General features: G+C 48.9%; 1 protein-coding gene across 1 annotated transcript in view; it reads left to right on the top strand.

Moving 5' to 3' along the window:
- The window catches only part of SCARA5 (scavenger receptor class A member 5), a 128,484-nt gene that overhangs the window by 90,200 nt on the left and 19,822 nt on the right, over positions 1 to 18,462 (top strand). Inside the window, exons 6-7 of the mRNA XM_043891178.1 lie at positions 1,362 to 1,460; positions 3,318 to 3,374. Of these exons, the coding sequence (XP_043747113.1) occupies positions 1,362 to 1,460; positions 3,318 to 3,374 (156 nt within the window). The remainder of the gene's footprint in view (positions 1 to 1,361; positions 1,461 to 3,317; positions 3,375 to 18,462) is intronic.

An 18,462-nucleotide genomic window follows, 5' to 3' on the forward strand; every position in this document is an offset into this window, starting at 1 on the left:
GCCTGATAGGCTGCAGTCCATGGGGTTGCGAAGAGTCGGACATGACTGAGCGACTTCACTTTCACTTTTCACTTTTATGCATCGGAGAAGGAAATGGCAGCCCACTCTGGTGTTCTTGCCTGGAGAATCCCAGGGATGGGGTCACACAGAGTTGGATACAACTGAAGTGACTTAGCAGTAGCAAGGGCTACCAGAGCAGTGGAACCTCTTTTTCCCCCTCAGTCAGTGATGGGATGGGGTAGCCCTGGGCATATCCTGCATGAGATTCAGAATTCCATGACATCAAGGCTGTTGGCCTGCAGGAATGTTATGTTAGGGAAGAAAAAAAAAAGGAATCAAGCCCTTTTCTGAGGTCCTTCCACCCTCTTGGGACCTTGGTCATTTGGTGTTTGCTGTAGAGGAATCATAAGTGAAAGACAGATTTCTTCATGTCTTGGAAAAAGGCCAAAGAAAACGAACTAACATTCAAAGCAGGAAAGAACAATTAATGTGTTAATCAGAGTGCCCTGCTTTGCAGAGATAACTCTGGGTTTAGGTCAGGCCTCCAGGGACGGAGGCCTCACTGGGTGAAAGCAATTGTTGACTTCCGGTCTCCATGGTGACCTGCGGCTGGTGTCACGAGCCTTGTGGCCTGGAGCCCTGGGGCCTAACGGATCAGCAGCCTGTTTCACCCCAATTATTGAGCTTTTGGACTTCCTCCCTCCTTGTCAGCCTACCATCCCCTTCTGTACATTTCCCTGTGTTTGCTGCAGGGAAGGGACCTTTCTATTTTTTTTTTCCATAGAATGAGAAGTGATTTCATCTTCTTCCTACCCTAAGTACCAATAAGCCCTTTTCATCCAGCATGAGGTGAAGCCAGCCCATCAGGGCTAAGATCCTGTCTCCAACAGTGTCTGCTGTGTGACCTTGGGCAGGTTGCCTCACCTCTCTAGGTCTCAGTTTTCTCATTGGTAATGCAGGTGGAATAACACCTCAGATTATGGGGAGGATTAAATAAGATACTTAATGAAAAGTATTCAGGACAGTGCCTGGCACATTCAAAAGACTCAAAATTTTTTTGCAAATCTAAATCTCCAGCATAGGTAGAGCTAAAGAGATCTCGCCCAAATGAGATTGGCACCTCTGACATTGCTCACAGTAGACTTGGACCTTTCTTGGGGAGGGGTCCAGACTCACTGGGTTAAAGGTGCTGACAGGGAGAGTTTGTGCTGGCCTTTTGGGCTCTGTTTTTACAGCATCTTTAACTGAAAAAAAATCAAGAAGCAGAGGCAATGGGAAGGTGTATGGTTGAGCCAGACAATGGTCACTGAGGGCCCTTCCAGTTCTGAGTCTGAGGCCCCACAACTTTCTTATCTCTGTAGGTCTGCCAGGGGAGAGAGGGACCCCAGGACTGCCTGGCCCCAAGGGCGACGAAGGGAAGCTGGGAGCCACTGGACCAATGGGCATGCGTGGCTTCAAAGGTAACACTGCATCTCAGAGCATGCTTGCTCACCACCCGCCCCTGCACACCAACGTGGGCACTGTAATGTGGACCGGTCTCAAATTCTGGTTCTGCCACTGGCCTGCTGAGTGACCTTGAGCAAGTCACGGAATCTCCTTAAGCATCTGCTTCTTTATTTCCTTTTTGGCCATGCCATGTGACATGCGAGATCTTACTTCCTGGACAAGGGATCAAACCCATGCCCCCTGCAGTGGAAGCATGGAGTCCTAACCACCAAACCATCAGGGAATTCCCATTAAGCATCAGTTTCTCCATCCCCAAACTAGAAATCCTCATGATTCCATATTTCACTGGGCTCTCATGAGGATTACATGGAATGTATATGAGTGAAAACACGGTAAACTCTACAGCACTATAGAAGTTCACGGAAGTGTTCCTTTGGTTGCAGTTCAGTGACGTAACCAGAGGAAACTGGGCCAGGAGAACAGACACTGCAAACCCAGGACAGCCCCTCCCCCCAGTACTGCCAGATTCCTTACAGTTTTGGATATGGGGGATCATATTCTTCTGATCCCCCAAATAGTTAAAACTTTAACCAGTCCTCAGATTTCCACTGTCAGTAGTGTTTCTTCTGACTTGTTTTCCTTCATGTTAATAGTCACCTTGTTCATTTTCAGGGGAGCCCACTTTATAGTCCTTCCCATCTTTTCATGTTCAAGTGTCCAGACCTCCTAGCGCCATTGCAGAAGAAGAAATCTGACACTCTTTCCCTGGCCTTTGCCTTCTCGCTTGTTCTCAGCCCACATCAAGGATGACCTGTTAATCTTGGATCACTGGGAATTTTTATTCTGCTTTCTGACTGGTGATTAAACAGACTGAGGTTTTCCTTCCTCTTATAATCCACATTTAAAAAAATTGATTTTAAAACACATTACAAAAGCAGCGCATGCTTACTAAAAACAATTTAACAATACAGAAATGTATAAAGTCTAAAGTAAACAGTGAGTGCCCTCCTTCATGGTCTCTTATGTGCTTACTCTTCAGAGTAACTACTGTAAACACTTTGGAGCACATCCTGCCAGACTTTTTTCCAAAAGCACATTCATATTTACATATATGGTTGCCTTTTTTTTTTTTTTTCCCCAAAACTTGGATCACTCAAGGCATCTTTCCCTGGAACTTGTTGGCTTCTTTTTTTTCGTGAGAGAATTTGCCATAAGCTTTTGATTTACAGTTGTCTTTCTGGAGGCACTTGGATGGAATCCCCTGGTCTTTTTAATGTCCTTTTGAGTGGTGTCAGGACCTTTCAACTTCTTTGTAGAGTGAGATGTTAACTGAGAAAAGAGCTCTGTTCTTTTAACCATATCCTGGGAAGGAAATGCCACAATTCCCTGGAAACTCTCCCTCGTGTTGTATAGCCTCGCCCACCAGAAAATCTGCCTGATGTAGAACCTATGTTTCTCCTTGTAACTGAAGACCCTCCCTGCTTCCTTTTCTCCCTGCATGCTTATTAGAGCAACCTTGGATTTGAGCTTCTAAAATTTTGGCTATTTAATAGGAATATCTTTTCTTTGTCTTCTCTCTGTGGGATACCATGCACTCCTTTAAGTCTGTGCTGCGATGCGCCTCTGTGTTTTAATTAAGAGGGAAGGAAACTTCTCGGCTTGGTGCCCACCCACCCTGCTTCCAAGGAGAACTGGACAGACAGCATAATTGACTCGAGCTCTTTCCCTTCCGGCCACACATGGCCTTCAGGTCTGCGGGCTCCTGCCTCAGCGTTTCTCTGGTTTGGGGTTAATGTCTCCTGCAGGTAAGACTTTGTTCACCATGCGGATTTATTTCCATTTCTAATGTGGGTTTTCCTCCTCTGTTCTAGGTGATCGAGGCCCAAAAGGGGAGAAAGGAGAGAAAGGAGACAGATCAGTGGATGCCAGTAAGGAAATTCTGTTGGAGTCACTGGATTCTGGGTTGGCACGGGTTTGGCTGTTGCCCCAAGCAGCCCCACAAGTTTTGGGGTCTGGAACATGGAGCCATTGGCCCCAACTCCAGTGTCAAAGAAGCTACCTACCTGCTCTAGGGCTCAGTTCGTCCAGCAAGAGAGAATTATACCCCAGGGGCACAGGCTATGTTTCCAGTGGTTGTGTGGAAGGATCTGGAGGCAGACTGCCCAGGCTTCTTTGTGGTTGCCTCACAATGTAATGTGTGCCTCAGTTTTCTCATCTATAGAATGGGATTAAAAAGCGTTCTTACATCATAGAGTCATTTGTGAGAATTAAATGAGTCAATCCATGTAACTGGTGGTTAGGACACATGATTAGGACTTGGTATTAACTATTAGTGTCCTATGTAATACACCAATTCAGACAGACTTTCTCAAATCATCAGAGATGCTTGCTAAAATTCAGTTACTGACTACATTAAAGAGCTTGACCTACCTGGGTAGTTATATGGGAAAGGTGTTGAGGCTAAGCAGAAACCTGTTTGTTTTTTTCCTCTGCCACTAACTGAGCAGTGATGCTGGAGATCTCATTTGGCAGACCGCTGAGTTCAGAAATGACCCTGAAATGACAACCAGGGTCCTTCCTACAGTGTTTACAAGGGAAGTCAGTTTATCTAGTTATAACACTCTTTTCCAGGGCTTATTTCCACTATGAAGGGCTCCATGTAGAACCTTGGAGAGATTGCCAGAGAACAGCGAGCCTCCAAGCTAAGTTTCAATGAATAGAGTTTTCTAGCCAAGTTAAAAAACTGGTATCAGTAGTACATAGTATTCTGGGGGTTCTGAAATATACCATCTGGGTAAAGGCTCAAGCTGTTTACCTTCTTCTAAGGCATATGGGCTTTCATGTGGGCTCTCCAGGAATCCAGGGCCTGGGGAAATGGACAGACTCCACTGTAGGTGCACACTTTGGACCCAGCGTGAGGGTTTCCTGAAGGCTGATCCTTGGTTTCAGTGGGTCCTTAAAGTGACACTTCCATCCAAGCTATGCAGGGCCAAGAGACCTTGCTCTTGAATAGTACCTTCTCCAAAGTCCCTGAATCTTTATCTTGCCTCCTACTTCCTCTGCCCTTTCCTTTCCTAGGACAGTGATTAAGGATCCAATAGGAGAAAGGTGCATGATAGCTTTTTGTCTCTCTAAAGCGATGGGTGTACCTGAGGACAGGTATGCCCATATCTACAGGGACTCCGTACACTCATCTTCCCATGCTGTGCCCTGCCAAGTTGCTTGAGTCGTGTCCAAATCTTTGCAACCCCATGGACCATAGCCCGGCGGGCTCCTCTGTCCATTGGATTCTCCAGGCAAGAATACTGGAGTGGGCTGCTGTGTCCTTCTCCACACCTTACCTTGGATGCTGTAATCCACAAGCAATCTATATGCTTTCTAGCATTATCTAGAGTCCCTTTCAAGGACAGCCAAGGGCTTGGCTGGGAATGTATCAGCTAGAAGAGATGTGTTGGACCACACTGCTGCTGCTGTTAAGTTGCTTCAGTCGTGTCCAACTCTGTGCGACCCCATAGACGGCAGCCCACCAGGCTCCCCCATCCCTGGGATTCTCCAGGCAAGAACACTGGAGTGGGTTGCCATTTCCTTCTCTAATGCATGAAAGTGAAAAGTGAAAGTGAAGTCTCTCAGTCGTGTCCGACTCTTAGCGACCCCATGGACTGCAGCCTACCAGGCTCCTCTGTCCATGGGATTTTCCAGGCAAGAGTATTGGAGTGGGGTGCCATTGCCTTCTCCAGTTGGACCATGCAGGAGCCAAAAAAAAAAAAAATTGAAGGCAAAGGAAGGGAGTCTAGATCTGATCTAGGATGTCAGTGATATATCTGAGTCATGTTTCTTTGAGAGCTGGGCAAACTACTTTGTCTCTTGAACACTGCCTTCTGCAGCCCTTTGTTGACTGTTGACTTCCGGTAGAACAGTGCCAAGGCAGCTGAGAAGGACCCTGACATTTCCCTGTGAAAAAGAGAAGTCCTGATGGGGTGGTGGGAAAGGAAGGACGGTGGAAGGATGACCTCTGAGAGGGATAGCAGAGACACCGCCCACCCAGTGTGTACTCAGGGATGTTTGTCAGATTCTCTGGCAGCTTCTCCAGCTGACTCAAGAGCAGGGGGTGGGCTGCGCTGGGCAAGCCTGGAAGAGCTGTGGGCTCTCAGTCACCATGCAGCCCACGGGGATGTTTTCATCTCTGTTTACCTTGCCTCGGTGGGCCTGGCTGGGTGGGCTTTGCAGTGGGGTTGGGCCCTGAAGCTGGTGGCACAGTGCATGGGGGGATGGGTGTGGGAGAGAGCTGAGTCGCAGAGGTTGGGGGCTCCCCCAGGCTTGGGCAGGGAGCCTGGGGGAAGGGCATCGAATCCACGTGGCCCTGGAGCCTCTATTCTGCACTCAGAGGCTGGCTGGCCCCTTCTCAGGCACTGCTGGGCTTCTTTTTTGCCCTGAAGCCCAGAGCTCGGATAACTGCCCCCGACATTTGGGACAGAATGTCTCCATCGGTGATGGAGCAGGAAAGTGGGTGGCTTTGCAGGTTCAACCCCATCGACAGGGGACCGTATGCAGCATGCAAGGCATGAAAGACAGACATAAGCATTGCAGACCTACCAGGCTGAACGGCCTTGTCCATTTCCCATTCTCAGAGGCCTGGAGTGGGAAGTAGAAACTCTCAGGGCAAGGAGCAGAGGCTGGACAGAACACCCAGGCATCGGCCTTCTCTGATTCTGGAATGAGAGGAAGGCCTCTGGTCTTTTTTTTTTTTTTTTTGGCTGTACTGGGTCTTCGTTGCTGCACATGGACTTTCTCTAGTTGCTGCAAGTGAGGGCTGCTCTCTAGTTGTGGTGCTCAGGCTTCTCGTTGTCTTGGCTTCTCTTGTTGCAGAGCACAGGCCCTCGGGTGCACGGGCTTCTGTCGTCGTGGCTCCCAGGCCGCAGAGCACAGGCGCAATAGTTGAGGTGCACAAGCTCGGTTGCTCCTTAGCACGTGGGATCTTCCTGGATCAGGCATGGAACCCGAATCTCCTGCATTGGCATGCAGATTCTTTACCACTGAGCCAGCAGGGAAGCGTCCCCGCCCCTGCACCTTTTTTTTGGTGCACCTCAAAGCTTGTGGGATCTTAGGTCCCTGACACAAGGATTGAACTCATGCCCTTGGCAGTGAAAGTGTGGAGCCCTAACCACTGGACCGCCAGGGAATTCCCAGGCCCCTGGTCTTGAAGAGGAGGAGTGGGCTCCTTAAACAACTTCGAGGAGCCCCCACCTGGAGATAGGGGTGACCGGGCCTGAGGCTGAAGGAGGGCAATTGAAGCTCTTCAGGGCTGAGACCTGGGCCTTCCCACGGCCTCCACCCACCAGCCTGCCTCTGCTCATGCCAAACCCACACTGTAGTCAGACTCCTGGTTATGTTTCCACGGACTGTGGTCCCAGAGGCATTCACTGGATCCCTGGGACTGAGGTTCTGAGGAGGGGCCAGGAGATCATTTTACAGAAAAGTGAAGAAATTCTGACCCACGCTGAGTGCCTACTTCTGCGGGGGTTCTTAGTCATTCCTCCAGCCCAGGGCAGCCCCGCCATGAGTTTGCAGGAGTGAAAGAAAAAGTTCTTAGTGCAGGGCTCCACCTTCCTTCAAAAAAGGATGTGGTAGAGGAGGAACCCTCCTCTAGGAACCCAGCTTGCCCCTGAGGCTTGGAACCTTTACCAAACACCTCCTACCCTGGTGGCCCAGCGAGAAGGAATCTGCCTGCAATGCAGGACCCCCAGGTTCAATCCGTGGGAAGGGAAGATCCCCTGGAGTAGGAAATGGCTCCAGTATTCTTGCCTGGGAAATCCCATGGACGAAGAAGCCTGGTGGGCCTCAGTCCATGGGGTCGCAAGAATCCAAGATGACTTAGCGACTAAACCTCCACCATCATCTCCCACCTTTAACAGCAAAAACCTAAAACTCCAGCAGGTGGGGGTGTTACTACGTTAAAAGGATTGATGAGAAAAAGCATAGACCCCTCCTCAGGTCAGAATCGGATATTGGAGGTTTTCCTTTGAAGAAGGTATTATAGCAAAGACTTCTCAGAACCCATGTTTTAAGTCAATGTTAAACTATTTTTCAGAACAAGATCTTGTAATTATTTATCCATGTTTTGGCCTGGAGTCATAGGGTTTTAGAGTCTTAGGATTTTAGAGTCATAGGGGTTGGATGGTATTTCAAACCATCTCCTCTTCCACTCCAGACAGCTGGACAGAATTCCCATAGTCTCCCAGCTAGGTCATGGCCAAAGTGAGGTTAGATAGAATACAGAGCTTCTGATTTCTGCTTGATGAGAGGTAAAGGTCTTTTATTGTTGTTGTTTGTTTGTTTGAGGCAAGGCTGGTACCATGTTTGGCTTTTGAGAGTTTGGCCAGGAAAAAAAAGTTAGGTTTACACATCTCAAGACAGAAAGACATTTGTTTTACCCTCATCGATGGTCCATTTGCAAGAAAAATAAATAGTATTTTTGCAGCAAGGGAGTAAGTAAAGGATCTGTGTTGTTTAAGCCCCACAGCGTGAATTTCAAGCAGGATGTAAATTCAGATTGTTTAAAAATGTTTCCTCAATTAGGATTCACATGGGAAAGAGTATGCAGGAGGGGCTAAGGGTAAATTCCAAGCCAGAGCTTAGTGATAGCTATCAGTAGCATCTCAGAAAAATTGAAAAATGTTTAACACCTTGTGTGTGTTTTCAGTATGTAGGGAAGTAGGTTTCTGAGTGTTTGGCAGGGTGGGGAACCAGTGGACACCCTAGCATGCAGTATATAAGCTCAAAATAAATGATCAGGATTGTGGTTTCTAGACAGTTCTTTTCCATTGCTGCTGAGACATCTCTGTCTCTGCTTTAACAGATTCTCAATGTTTTGTTTTGTTTTGTTTCCTGGCTATGCCTCATGGTATGTGGAATCTTAGTTCTCCAGCCAGGGTTTGAACCCATGCCTCCTGCCATGGAAACTCAGAGTCTTAACCACTGGACCGCCAGAGAATTCCTTCTATCTCTCTTTTAGAACGTGTGTGTGCGCGCACTCAGTTGCTTCAGTTGGATCTGACTCTTCAAGACACTATGGACTATAGCCCGCAAGGCTCCTCCATCCTTGGGATCCTCCAGGCAAGAATACTGGAGTGCGTTGCCATGTCTTCCTCCAGGGGATCTTTCTGACCCAGGTCTCTTATGTCTCCCGCCTTGCAGGTGGATTCTTTACCACTATCACCACCTGGAAAACCCCTCTTTCAGAATATAGGATGCAAAGACCATCCACTGGAGTCTATGAATTGCCTTCCATCCACCCCTGTCTCTGGACATGCCAGGGAATCTGTCTGGGATAGTGTAGCGCCAGAAGCTAGCATTCTTTCAGACCTGAGGGACAGAGCTCCCAGACTTTTTATGTACACTTGCATCTGTTAGTCCAACCGCGTGTACATCTTATTCCTGGCACAACTTGACTACCTCAGCAACAGCATGATTTGAAAGTAAACCACACTTCCAAGTTAAAGTGGGCACTCACTCAGGGCTGCTCACCAACTAGCACCTGGTACTCGGAGAATAACGTGTCTGTGCCCCACATTTCACTTAATTCTCCAGTCCTATCCAGGAGGCATAAATCATGTGCCTGTTAGAGAGATAAGAAGGCTGAGGAAGAGGATCAGGAGCCCACCCATACCCAGCGGCATTCGTCAGGCGCAGAGCCAAGACCCAAGATGGGTCTGGAGTCCACTAGCAGTCCTTGTGCTGCCATCTTGGATCCTCTCTTATTCTCTGATTCATTCTCTCTGGCCTTTGACATGGGGGTCAGCATGGGGGTCCTCGTGGGCCACTCTCCTTAGTGGGTTTAATATGAAATTGCTAATTTCTTCCTTAGCAATGCTCATTGTTTAAAATTTATTTTTATAATTGAAGTTTAGTTGATATAAAATGTCATATGTTGTAGATGTCCAATATAGTGATTCATAATGTTTAAACATTATACTCCATTTACAGTTATCACAAAATATTGGCTCTATTCCCAAGCTGTACAAAACATCCCTATGTTATACCTGATAGTCTGTACCTCTTTATCCCCTGCCCTTGTCTTGCCCCTCCCCTCCTCCCTCTCCCCGCTGGCCACCTCTTGTCTGTTCTCTATGATATTGAGACCGCTTCTCTTTTGTTATACTCACTAGTTGTATTTTTCACTTATTTTTTTAGTTTTTTAAAAAGTTCTTGAGGTGGATCATTTTTAAAGTCTTTACTGAATTTGTTACAATATTGCTTCTGTTTTATGTTTTAGTTTTTTGGCCCCAAGGCATGTGGGTCTTAGCTTCCAACCAGGGATCAAACCTGCACCCACTGCATTGGAAGGTGAAGACTTAACCACTGGACCGCCAGGGAAATCCCTAGTTGTATTTTTTTAGATTCTCAGTTACTTTTAAGAGACTTTTCCCCATCTCAGAGTTTGTTCTTTATTTCACCAAGCCTTGACTGTCTCACCTGCTTGGGGGCCTCTGGGATCAGCCAGACTAAAGTTTTCATGCCTGGGATGGGGGCTCTGCCTCTGACAGCAACACTTGCCCCCTCGCAGGCTTTTCCTGTTCTTCCTGACTGATTGTATTCAGTTTCTGCCTTTGTTCACCCCTTCTCTTTATCCTCAAATAGTGTCCCTGACAGATGCAAACACCACAGGATGGTGGAGATGGAAAAGTGTTTTTTAAATGTTTCTTCCCTTCCCTTTATTTTTGGTGACTGAAAATACATGTAGATACAAAACTCACTCAGAAAAATTGTCTTGCAGCAAAGCAATGTTTTTTCCAGTAGTCATGTTTGGATGTGAGAGTTGGATCATAAAGAAGGCTGACTGCCGAAGAACTGATGCTTTCAAACTGTGGTGCTGGAAAAGACTCTTGAACAGTCCCTTGAACAGCAAGTCTTGAGAGTCCCTTGAACAGCAAGGAGATCAAACCAGTCAATCCTAAAAGAAACCAACCCTGAATATTCATTGGAAGGACTGATGCTGAAGCTGAAGCTCCAATATTTTGGCCACCTGATGCAAAGAGCCGACTCACTGGAAAAGATCCTGATGCTGGGAAAGATTGAGGGTAGGAGGAGAAGGGGGAGACAGAGGATTAAATGGTTGGATAGCATCATCGAGTCAATGGACATGAGTTTGAGCAAATTCTGGGAGATGGTGAAGGACAGGGAAGAGTGGGGTCCTGCAGTCCATGGAATCACAAAGAGTTGGACATGACTGAGCACCTGAACAAGAAATACTGCTTCAGGTACTGGCTGGAGCAGAGTAGGAGACACTTGAGGGAGAAGTGAGCACAGGGACGTGGAAGATAAGGAGCCCTGGGAACCTGATAAGAACTGAGCAGGGACAGGCAAGGCCTGAAAGCTGCGGGTCAGTAACCCAGCCAGCACAGCACAGAGCCAGCTTGGAAGGGAGTCAAGAGGGTGAGGGGTTCGTCTCACTTCTGTCACAGGGAAAAGGTAGATGTGTGGAAGGAAAGAAACACTTAGGGAAGAGAATGTCGGTTATTCGCTTACTTAGTGAACATTCACTGGGCCTTTGCTGGAGACCAGGCCCTGGCTGAGAGCCCCACGAGGAAGGCCTGTCCTCACCTTGAGGAGCTCAGAGGCCGCCAGTTGAGAAGGATGTGCAACATTCCTCAGAGGGGCTGTAGGAGATGAATGTACAAACGGGGTCACTGGATGACGTGTCTTTGATCCAAGTCTTTAAGACCAAGTTGGTGTCCATCTGGTGTCTGGAGAAGGTGAAGGGATTCCAGGTAGAGAACCTGACGTGAAACAGCAGAGCACTGTCTGATAAACCCAAAACGTTTGGTGCAGCAGCCAAGGTTTGGAAGCCGGAGTCAAAAACCGAGGCCAGGAAGGCATCTGGGGATCCGTGGACAGGAGGTCAGGCCTGGTCTCTGGGCAGCCAGGATGAGTGTAAGCAGCATGTGATGTGGCAGCAGTGGGAGGTGAACAGCCAGGTGGAGGCCCAGACTGGAGGCAGGACCCGGGCCAGGCCACTGGAGTCCCAGCCGTCCCCGGTGGCCCTCAGCACCTCAGCCGGAGCTGGCACCCGGCGGGCCGGCTCTGCCCCGACTGAAAGGTCCCCTTTGGGCCCAGGCTTCCCTGCTGCCTCCGCTCTGCTCTCGCTGAGCTACTTCCCTTCGAGAAAATCCTATTTTTCAGAATCCCCAATTTCCTGAGAAGGAGAGGGGACAGGCAGGCTGCAGAGCAGCAATCCTGAGATCCGAGTGCCCTTCTGACCCAGCCATGTGGCCTTGAGGTCACCCTCTGAACCTCTCCAACCGCAATTTCCTCTTTTCTCTACTGCTCTGCACACGATCTGGCCCTGTCGGCCTTCTGCTTTGCCAAGAGCCTGTATTAAGCTTTCCGAAAACAAATCCAGTGACTTTTCCTGAAAGCTTCCAGCGACCCCTTCCAGGAGAGCTTCAGATTGCTCAATGCAGAAAGCCGCTCAGTTCCGATGAATCCGAGCCGCCCTTAGTTTGATGGCTTTGAATAGATCCAAGAAGCCTAGGAAAAACACGAAGCTGGGCTCCTTTAAGAAGTCAGGGGGTGAAGTGGGGGAGTGTGGTGGGAATAGGGGGGCTGCCTGAGAGCCTCTAATGTTCCCAGCCAAGAAAACAGAGAGGGAAGAGCTGAAGCTTGGGCCCTGGGGCAACGCAGCCCCCTTGGAGAATCCGAGATCTCACAGAGAATCAGAGGATACTGGGAGGTCACTAACAGGCCCACTAGGATTTGTGTTTTGGGCTTTCCAGGTGGCGCAGTGGTAAAGAATGCATTTGCCAGTGGAGGAGATGTAGGAGACGTGGGTTTGATACCTGGGTCAGGAAGATCCCCTGGAGAAGGAAATGACAACTCTCTTCAGTGTTCTTGCCTGGAGAAACGCATGGACAGAGGAGCCTGTCAGCTACAGTCCGTGGGGTCGCACATCAGTTGTAGACAACATAGCCCCTGAGCACAAACCGTCTCTGTCTCTTGGATGAACCATTTTCAGCTGACACCCCTCCTCCTGGGGGGCCTGGAGGACCACAGCATCCCCCTCTCCTTGACAAACAGCTGGTGGTTTCTGGGATCTGCCCCGAAGAAAACTTTTAGTAATACAAACCTCAGACTGAAGGTGAGCGAGGCATTTTCTACAAAAACAGCGCCTTAGAACCCCTGAAGAATTGAAGTTTTAGTCTTTGATGTGGGTTTTGTATGAAGAAAACTTTAAGTTCAGACATACATTAAAACCAGGAATGGTTAACATGTTTATTGAGAAAGCAACTCAACCAACTCAGGAATTGTTCGTAATCCCCGTGACCCTGTACTCAGTCATCTTAGGTTGGGTGGTAAAGATGCTGCAGGCACTAGCATAAGCCAGGGAGGTCCCACCCCCGTGTCTTTTTGATGTAACTGGATCAGAGTTAGCTGCCACTGCGTTCATTTCACGGCTGCACTTCCCCTCCTGTCCTTTGACCATGGAAAACTGCCTCAGGGATGTACTTGGAACCAATTGTTCAGATGGGCTTATTTCCCCTGGTGCTGAATTTCAGCCGCTCTTCCAAAGAGTGCTGTTGTGGAATTCTGAGGGAACAAAGAGGTAGGCAGAGCCTGTGGACACATCCCAGGAGGTCCTGTGGATACTGTGGTCAGGGCAGGATGGCTGGTTGATTCACTGACTTAGAGGCTGGGCGAGTGCCTTGCCCTGGTGCCTCTGTTCCCACCAGGATCCTGGGGGCTTATATGGAGCTTGGTACTATTTACTGAGAACTCATCATCACCACCACCTCCCACCCCAAGCTCCTCACATGTTAGAAGAACTCTTTAAGGTGTATGTCATGGTCCTATTTAACAGATAGGGAAACTGTTCTGAGAGGTTATATTACTTGCCCAAGGTAGAGCTAGTAAGTTGTGGACCCAGTGTGCAGGCAGGATTCAAGAATTTAGAGGGACTTCCCTGGCGGTCTCGTGGTTAAGACTCCATGCTCCCAATGCAGGGGGCATGAGTTTGCTCCCTGGTCAGAGAACTAAGATTCTACATGGTGCAGCAAAAAACAAAAAAAAAAAAAGAAAGAAAGGAAAAAGAGAGTGAGAGAGAATGAAGATATTTTGGGACTTCCTAGGTGGCCTAGTGGTTAAGACCCTGCGCTTCCAATGCAGGGGGAACGTGGGTTTGATCCCTGATTGGGAAACTGAGATCCCACTTGCTGCACACCCCAAAATAAAACTAAAAACAAACAACAAGGATTTAGAATACACAGATGGGGAAGCATTCCAGCCAAGCGTCTCAGACCTTGAACTTGAAAGAGAGCAGAATGGAGAGAGGAAACAGGGAAGGGTGGGGACAGGATGAACGAAGCCAGAGGGTGTGAAAGCCTTTTTAGGAAAGGCCAACGGTCTTTTTTTCTTTTTCTTTTTTTTTAAATTAAACTATTTATTTTGTATTTGGGTATAGTCAATTAACAATGTTGTGATGATTTCTGATGAATAGCAAAAGGATTCAACCATACCTATCCATGTATCTGTTCTCCCCCAAGGGCTTCCCTGGTGGCTCAGAGGTAAAGAATCTGCCTGCAGTCAGGAGCTGCAGGAGACCTGGGTTCAATCCCTGAGTCAGGAAGATCCCCTGGAAAAGGGAATGGCAACCCACTCCAGTATTCTTGCCTGGAGAATCCCATGGAGGGAGGAGCCTGGTGGGCAGCAGTCCTTGGGGTCGCAAAGAGTCGGACTTGACTGAAACGACTTAGCATGCTCGCATTCTCCCTCGGACTCCTCTCCCATCCAGGCTGGAAAGGCCGCTAGCATTGGTCATGAACCCTGGAGCTAAGGCAGTGGTCCGTGAAGGCTCTAGAGGAATGCCTTGTGAACATCAGCACCTCCTCACAGCTGTGTATGTAACGGTAGAGTCTTGGGATCATGGCCTTTGTCCTGGCTCTACAGCTTTTCTTGCTACTTCTAAAGGCCTGTTGACCCTGTCTGACCCATCACTGCCCTTTGAAAAGCCCAGGAACAAATGCAAAGCAAAGGACTCAGCTCCCTACCCGAGCCGCCCAGTAAATTCCTACAAATCCAGCTCCCAGCCGAGTTTCTGTTAGTAACATCCTCCTGCAGTGATGGGAGTGAACCCCTGCTTCAGGACTGGTCAGGGAAAGCCTTCATTTATTATTTGATCAGATACGTTTTTATTGAACACCTGCTGGGAGCCAGGCAGCCACGACTGGAGCATTGCTGTTGTTATCGTTCAGGCCTGCAGTCGGATCTGAGTCTTTGCGACCCCGTGGGCTGTAGCCCGTCAGGCTCCCCTGGCCATGGGATTTTCCAGACAAGAATACCGCAGTGGGTTGCTGTTTCCTTCTTCGGGGCATCTTCTCGACCCAGGGGTGGAACCTGCATCTCCTGCATTATAGGTGGTTCTTTCACTGCTGAGCCCCTGCTGAAGCCCCATAGGGCATTAGAGAAACAGTCACCCAAGACAAGCTCCTGGATTCTAAAGAATATGCGGTAGAGTTGAGGGGGCCAATGGGTGAGTCAACAGTTAAGAAAAAATAATCCAGTATAAAAAAGACAGTGATAATTGGGAGATACTTCTGCTATTCTTTCTGCCCAGGAAGTAAGACTGCCCCCGCCCAATCAAAGACAAAGTACAGTGGCCTGTGGGGCTGCTGGACTGGAGACCAGGTGTGGCCACTTCATCACGTAACCTTGAGGAAGTCACTTTCCTTCTGAGTCTCAGTTTCCTCATCTGTATAATGGGTTATCATACCGCCATCCCAGAGGAGGACTATAAAGATCAAATAAGACCTAACAAGAATGCTTTGAGGAGGCATAAAGCACCATATTTAGAGTCAGTTAGGGTTCAATGCCTGGGTCAGGAAGATCCTCTGACCTTCCTGGACATGGCATGGGCCTGGCAACTCACTCCAGTGTTCTTGCCTAGAGAATCCCCATGGACAGAGGAGCCTGGCCAGCTACAGTCTATAGGGTCTCAGAGTTGGACACGACTGAAGCAACTTAGCACTCACGCCCACACCATTAGGAAATAGCATTTTATAAAGTGCACCCACAGGCCAGACCACAGTTTAAAAGCAATGCCCTCCAGCAGAGCCTGGCTGGAAATTCCTTAGGCTTGTGGAATGGCTCCTGTCCTTCACATACGGACCACATTTGCTGTGGATGTCAGGGGAAAGGGCAGTGCCCTGTCTGGGCAGCACAGAGCCCTCTTGCTGCAGGCCGGCTGGGGGGCACGGGGAGTTCTTTCTTCACAGGAGAAGAAAAGTTCAGCCTCCTTAAAGGGCAGCCGGTCTAGATTATCCCTGGGGCTCTGTTCTGCAGCTGCAGAGCATCAGAGCCTATTTTCCCAGCCCCATGTGTTTATTTCTGTTCCCCACAACCTCCTGTCTTTCAACTTGTTTTGCTTTGGCAGGGTCTGAAAGGCAAGATAAACACACCTAAAGGAGCTGTGAGACTTCAGGATTGTGCCGGGTTTCCCCTCCTCTTGTCTCTTGAGAAGCAAAGTTCCCTGGACTTTTGGGCCCTTCTGATGCATATCCCTGTGGGGTCTGGGGTACTTAGGGATCGGTTCTGTTCCAGAAGCCCCTCACCCATTCATTCATCCACTCACTCACTCACTTAGTACCATTTGCTGATGGCAGTGTGCCAGGTTTCTGCCTGTAAGTGGGGCTATGAGTGGGAATCACAAGGATGCTGAATGCCTGTCTTCTCCAGAGTTTACTATTGTGGGGACATGGGGCTGGCTGAGGGAATGGTGCTAGGCTATTTCTCATGTGTGGGGGCCATGGGTCAGGGATGCCCTCCTGGAGGAGGTGACATTGATGTGCCTTACAGCAGGGGTCCCCAACCTCCAGGATCTAATGCCTGATGACCTGAGGTGGAGCTGATATAATAATAATGGAAATAAAGCACACAATAAATGTAATGTGCATTCTTGAATCATCCTGAAACCATCCCCTGTCTCCTCCCAGTCTGTGGCAAAATTGTCATCCACGAAATGGGTCCCTGGTGCAAGGGCATGGCAACCCTCTCCAGTATTCTTGCCTGGAGAATCCCCATGGACAGAGGAGCCTGGTGGGCTATAATCCATGGGGTCGCAAAGAGTCAGACATGACTGAAGCGACTTAGCACGCACGCCTGCACCATTAGGAAATAGTATTTTATAAGGCATACCCACAGGCCAGACTACAGTTTAGAAGTGATGCCCTGCAGCAGAGCCTGGCCGGAAAAAGGTTAGGGACCACTGGAAGACCCAGCTACTATGAAATTGCATAGCCCAGGCTTGATCCTAGATCTGTCCCCTACAGCAGTGCTTTTAGCCCTGGCTGGACATTTACAATACCTGCCATCTGTTCAGAAATTTCCCTTCCCCACTTTGCCACTGGTTAATCTTTTTTAAAAAACATTTTATTTTATATGGGGGTGAAACCGATTAACAAACAACGTCATAGTTTCAGGTGTACAAGCGAAGGGACTCAGCCAACCATATACATGTATCCATTTTCCCCCAAACTCCCCTCCCATCCAGGCTGCCACATGACATTCAGCAGCGTTCCCTGTGCTAGACAGCAAGTCCTTGTTGGTTACCCATTTTAAATGCAGCACCTCCTGGTTGATTTTGAAGCACTCAGGTGATTCTTCGAGACAGCCCATGGCCAAGAACTGCTGCATGAAGTCCCAGGCTTTTTCTTTTACTCCTAAAGACCTGCATTCCTGCAGCTCCAGAGGACTTCTGGGAGACAGATGAAAGGCACTTTTCATATGGAGAGGGAAGTACTTGTCTTCAGTGTTCAGCCGGCTCTGTGGTTTGAAAATGAAGGGCCTTTGCTCTCCTCCCTGGCTCCACTTCGGAGCAGCTGTGTGACCCTAGGCAAGTTATTTGACTCTCTGGGCCCATTTCTTCTCTGTTCAGTGAAGGTCATGATGACTAACTCGTGTTGCCGCTGAGAAGAGTAAATGAGCAAAGCCGTGGGTAAAGCACTCTGCCCCGGGACTGACATGCTGCGTGCAGGCCCTTGGTGTCCATGAGTTCCCTTCGTCATCCATCCTTGACTTGAAATCTCTCACGGGCAGAATCTGCCTTTGTTGTCGCTGAGTCCGGGGTGGTTCTAAGCCAGGTGCAGACATAGGCAGTAGGTAGTTCTAAAGGGTACCCTAGCTCTCAAAACCAGTTCCAAGATGGTAGCTACTGGTTGTTAAACTGTCCTCCCAGGCCCACTGAGAGGCCGAATAGTACAGCCACTCCCTCGGCTGTGCTCCCACCAGACACTCGAGAAAGATATTCGGCATCTTGCCCCCTCAATTATAACCCTGAAGCCCAAAGTAAATAGAGTAAAGTAAGGTAGGGAATAATTGGATGAAAAAAACCCTGGAGTCATCCAGAGATGCCAGCGCCCTGTGAGTGAAACCAGATGCAGGCTTTAAAATCCTGGAATGGGTTCCCCAGAGATACTGTCAAGTTCCCTTCCATTCCCAGAGGCAGAATGAGCAGCTGTCAGGCCTGACACAGACTGGAGAGGAATGCTGTATATGAAGTGAGGGAGGGGGCTGGGTTCAAGGCCAACATTGACATTCAATGCCAAGGCCAGGGCACCTGGGGTAGACCCAGTCTGCTTTGTCTAGAACCTTGCTTTTCCTATCAGTATATCTACAAGGGAAAGAGAGCAAGGATTTGTTTTGAAAACAGAATCCCTACATACTAGATTTGTGCTGGGAGCCCCTGAGTGGCCTCAGCCCTGGCTCCACATTCCTTGACCGTTCTGGAGCAGCCTTGCCTAACGAATCACATCCAGCTTGCATTAGTGAGCAGAAACTTGCTGACAGCAGGAGCCAGTCTTCTGCTGACGCCCCTGTCCCCCTCCCCTCCCAGGCTAAGAAGCCAGGAACTGAGCCCTGGGGAGAGCAGAGGAAGTTAGGAGGAGGTTAATCCAATTGGAGGGCTGAGCCTGCCCTGCCCCCCCCATCCACCATTTCCCCCGCTCCCCAAGCAGCAGGCTTACTTTGCAA

Source organism: Cervus elaphus, chromosome 29 (assembly GCF_910594005.1).
Source record: "Cervus elaphus chromosome 29, mCerEla1.1, whole genome shotgun sequence".
In the NCBI taxonomy this organism is placed as follows: domain Eukaryota; kingdom Metazoa; phylum Chordata; class Mammalia; order Artiodactyla; family Cervidae; genus Cervus; species Cervus elaphus.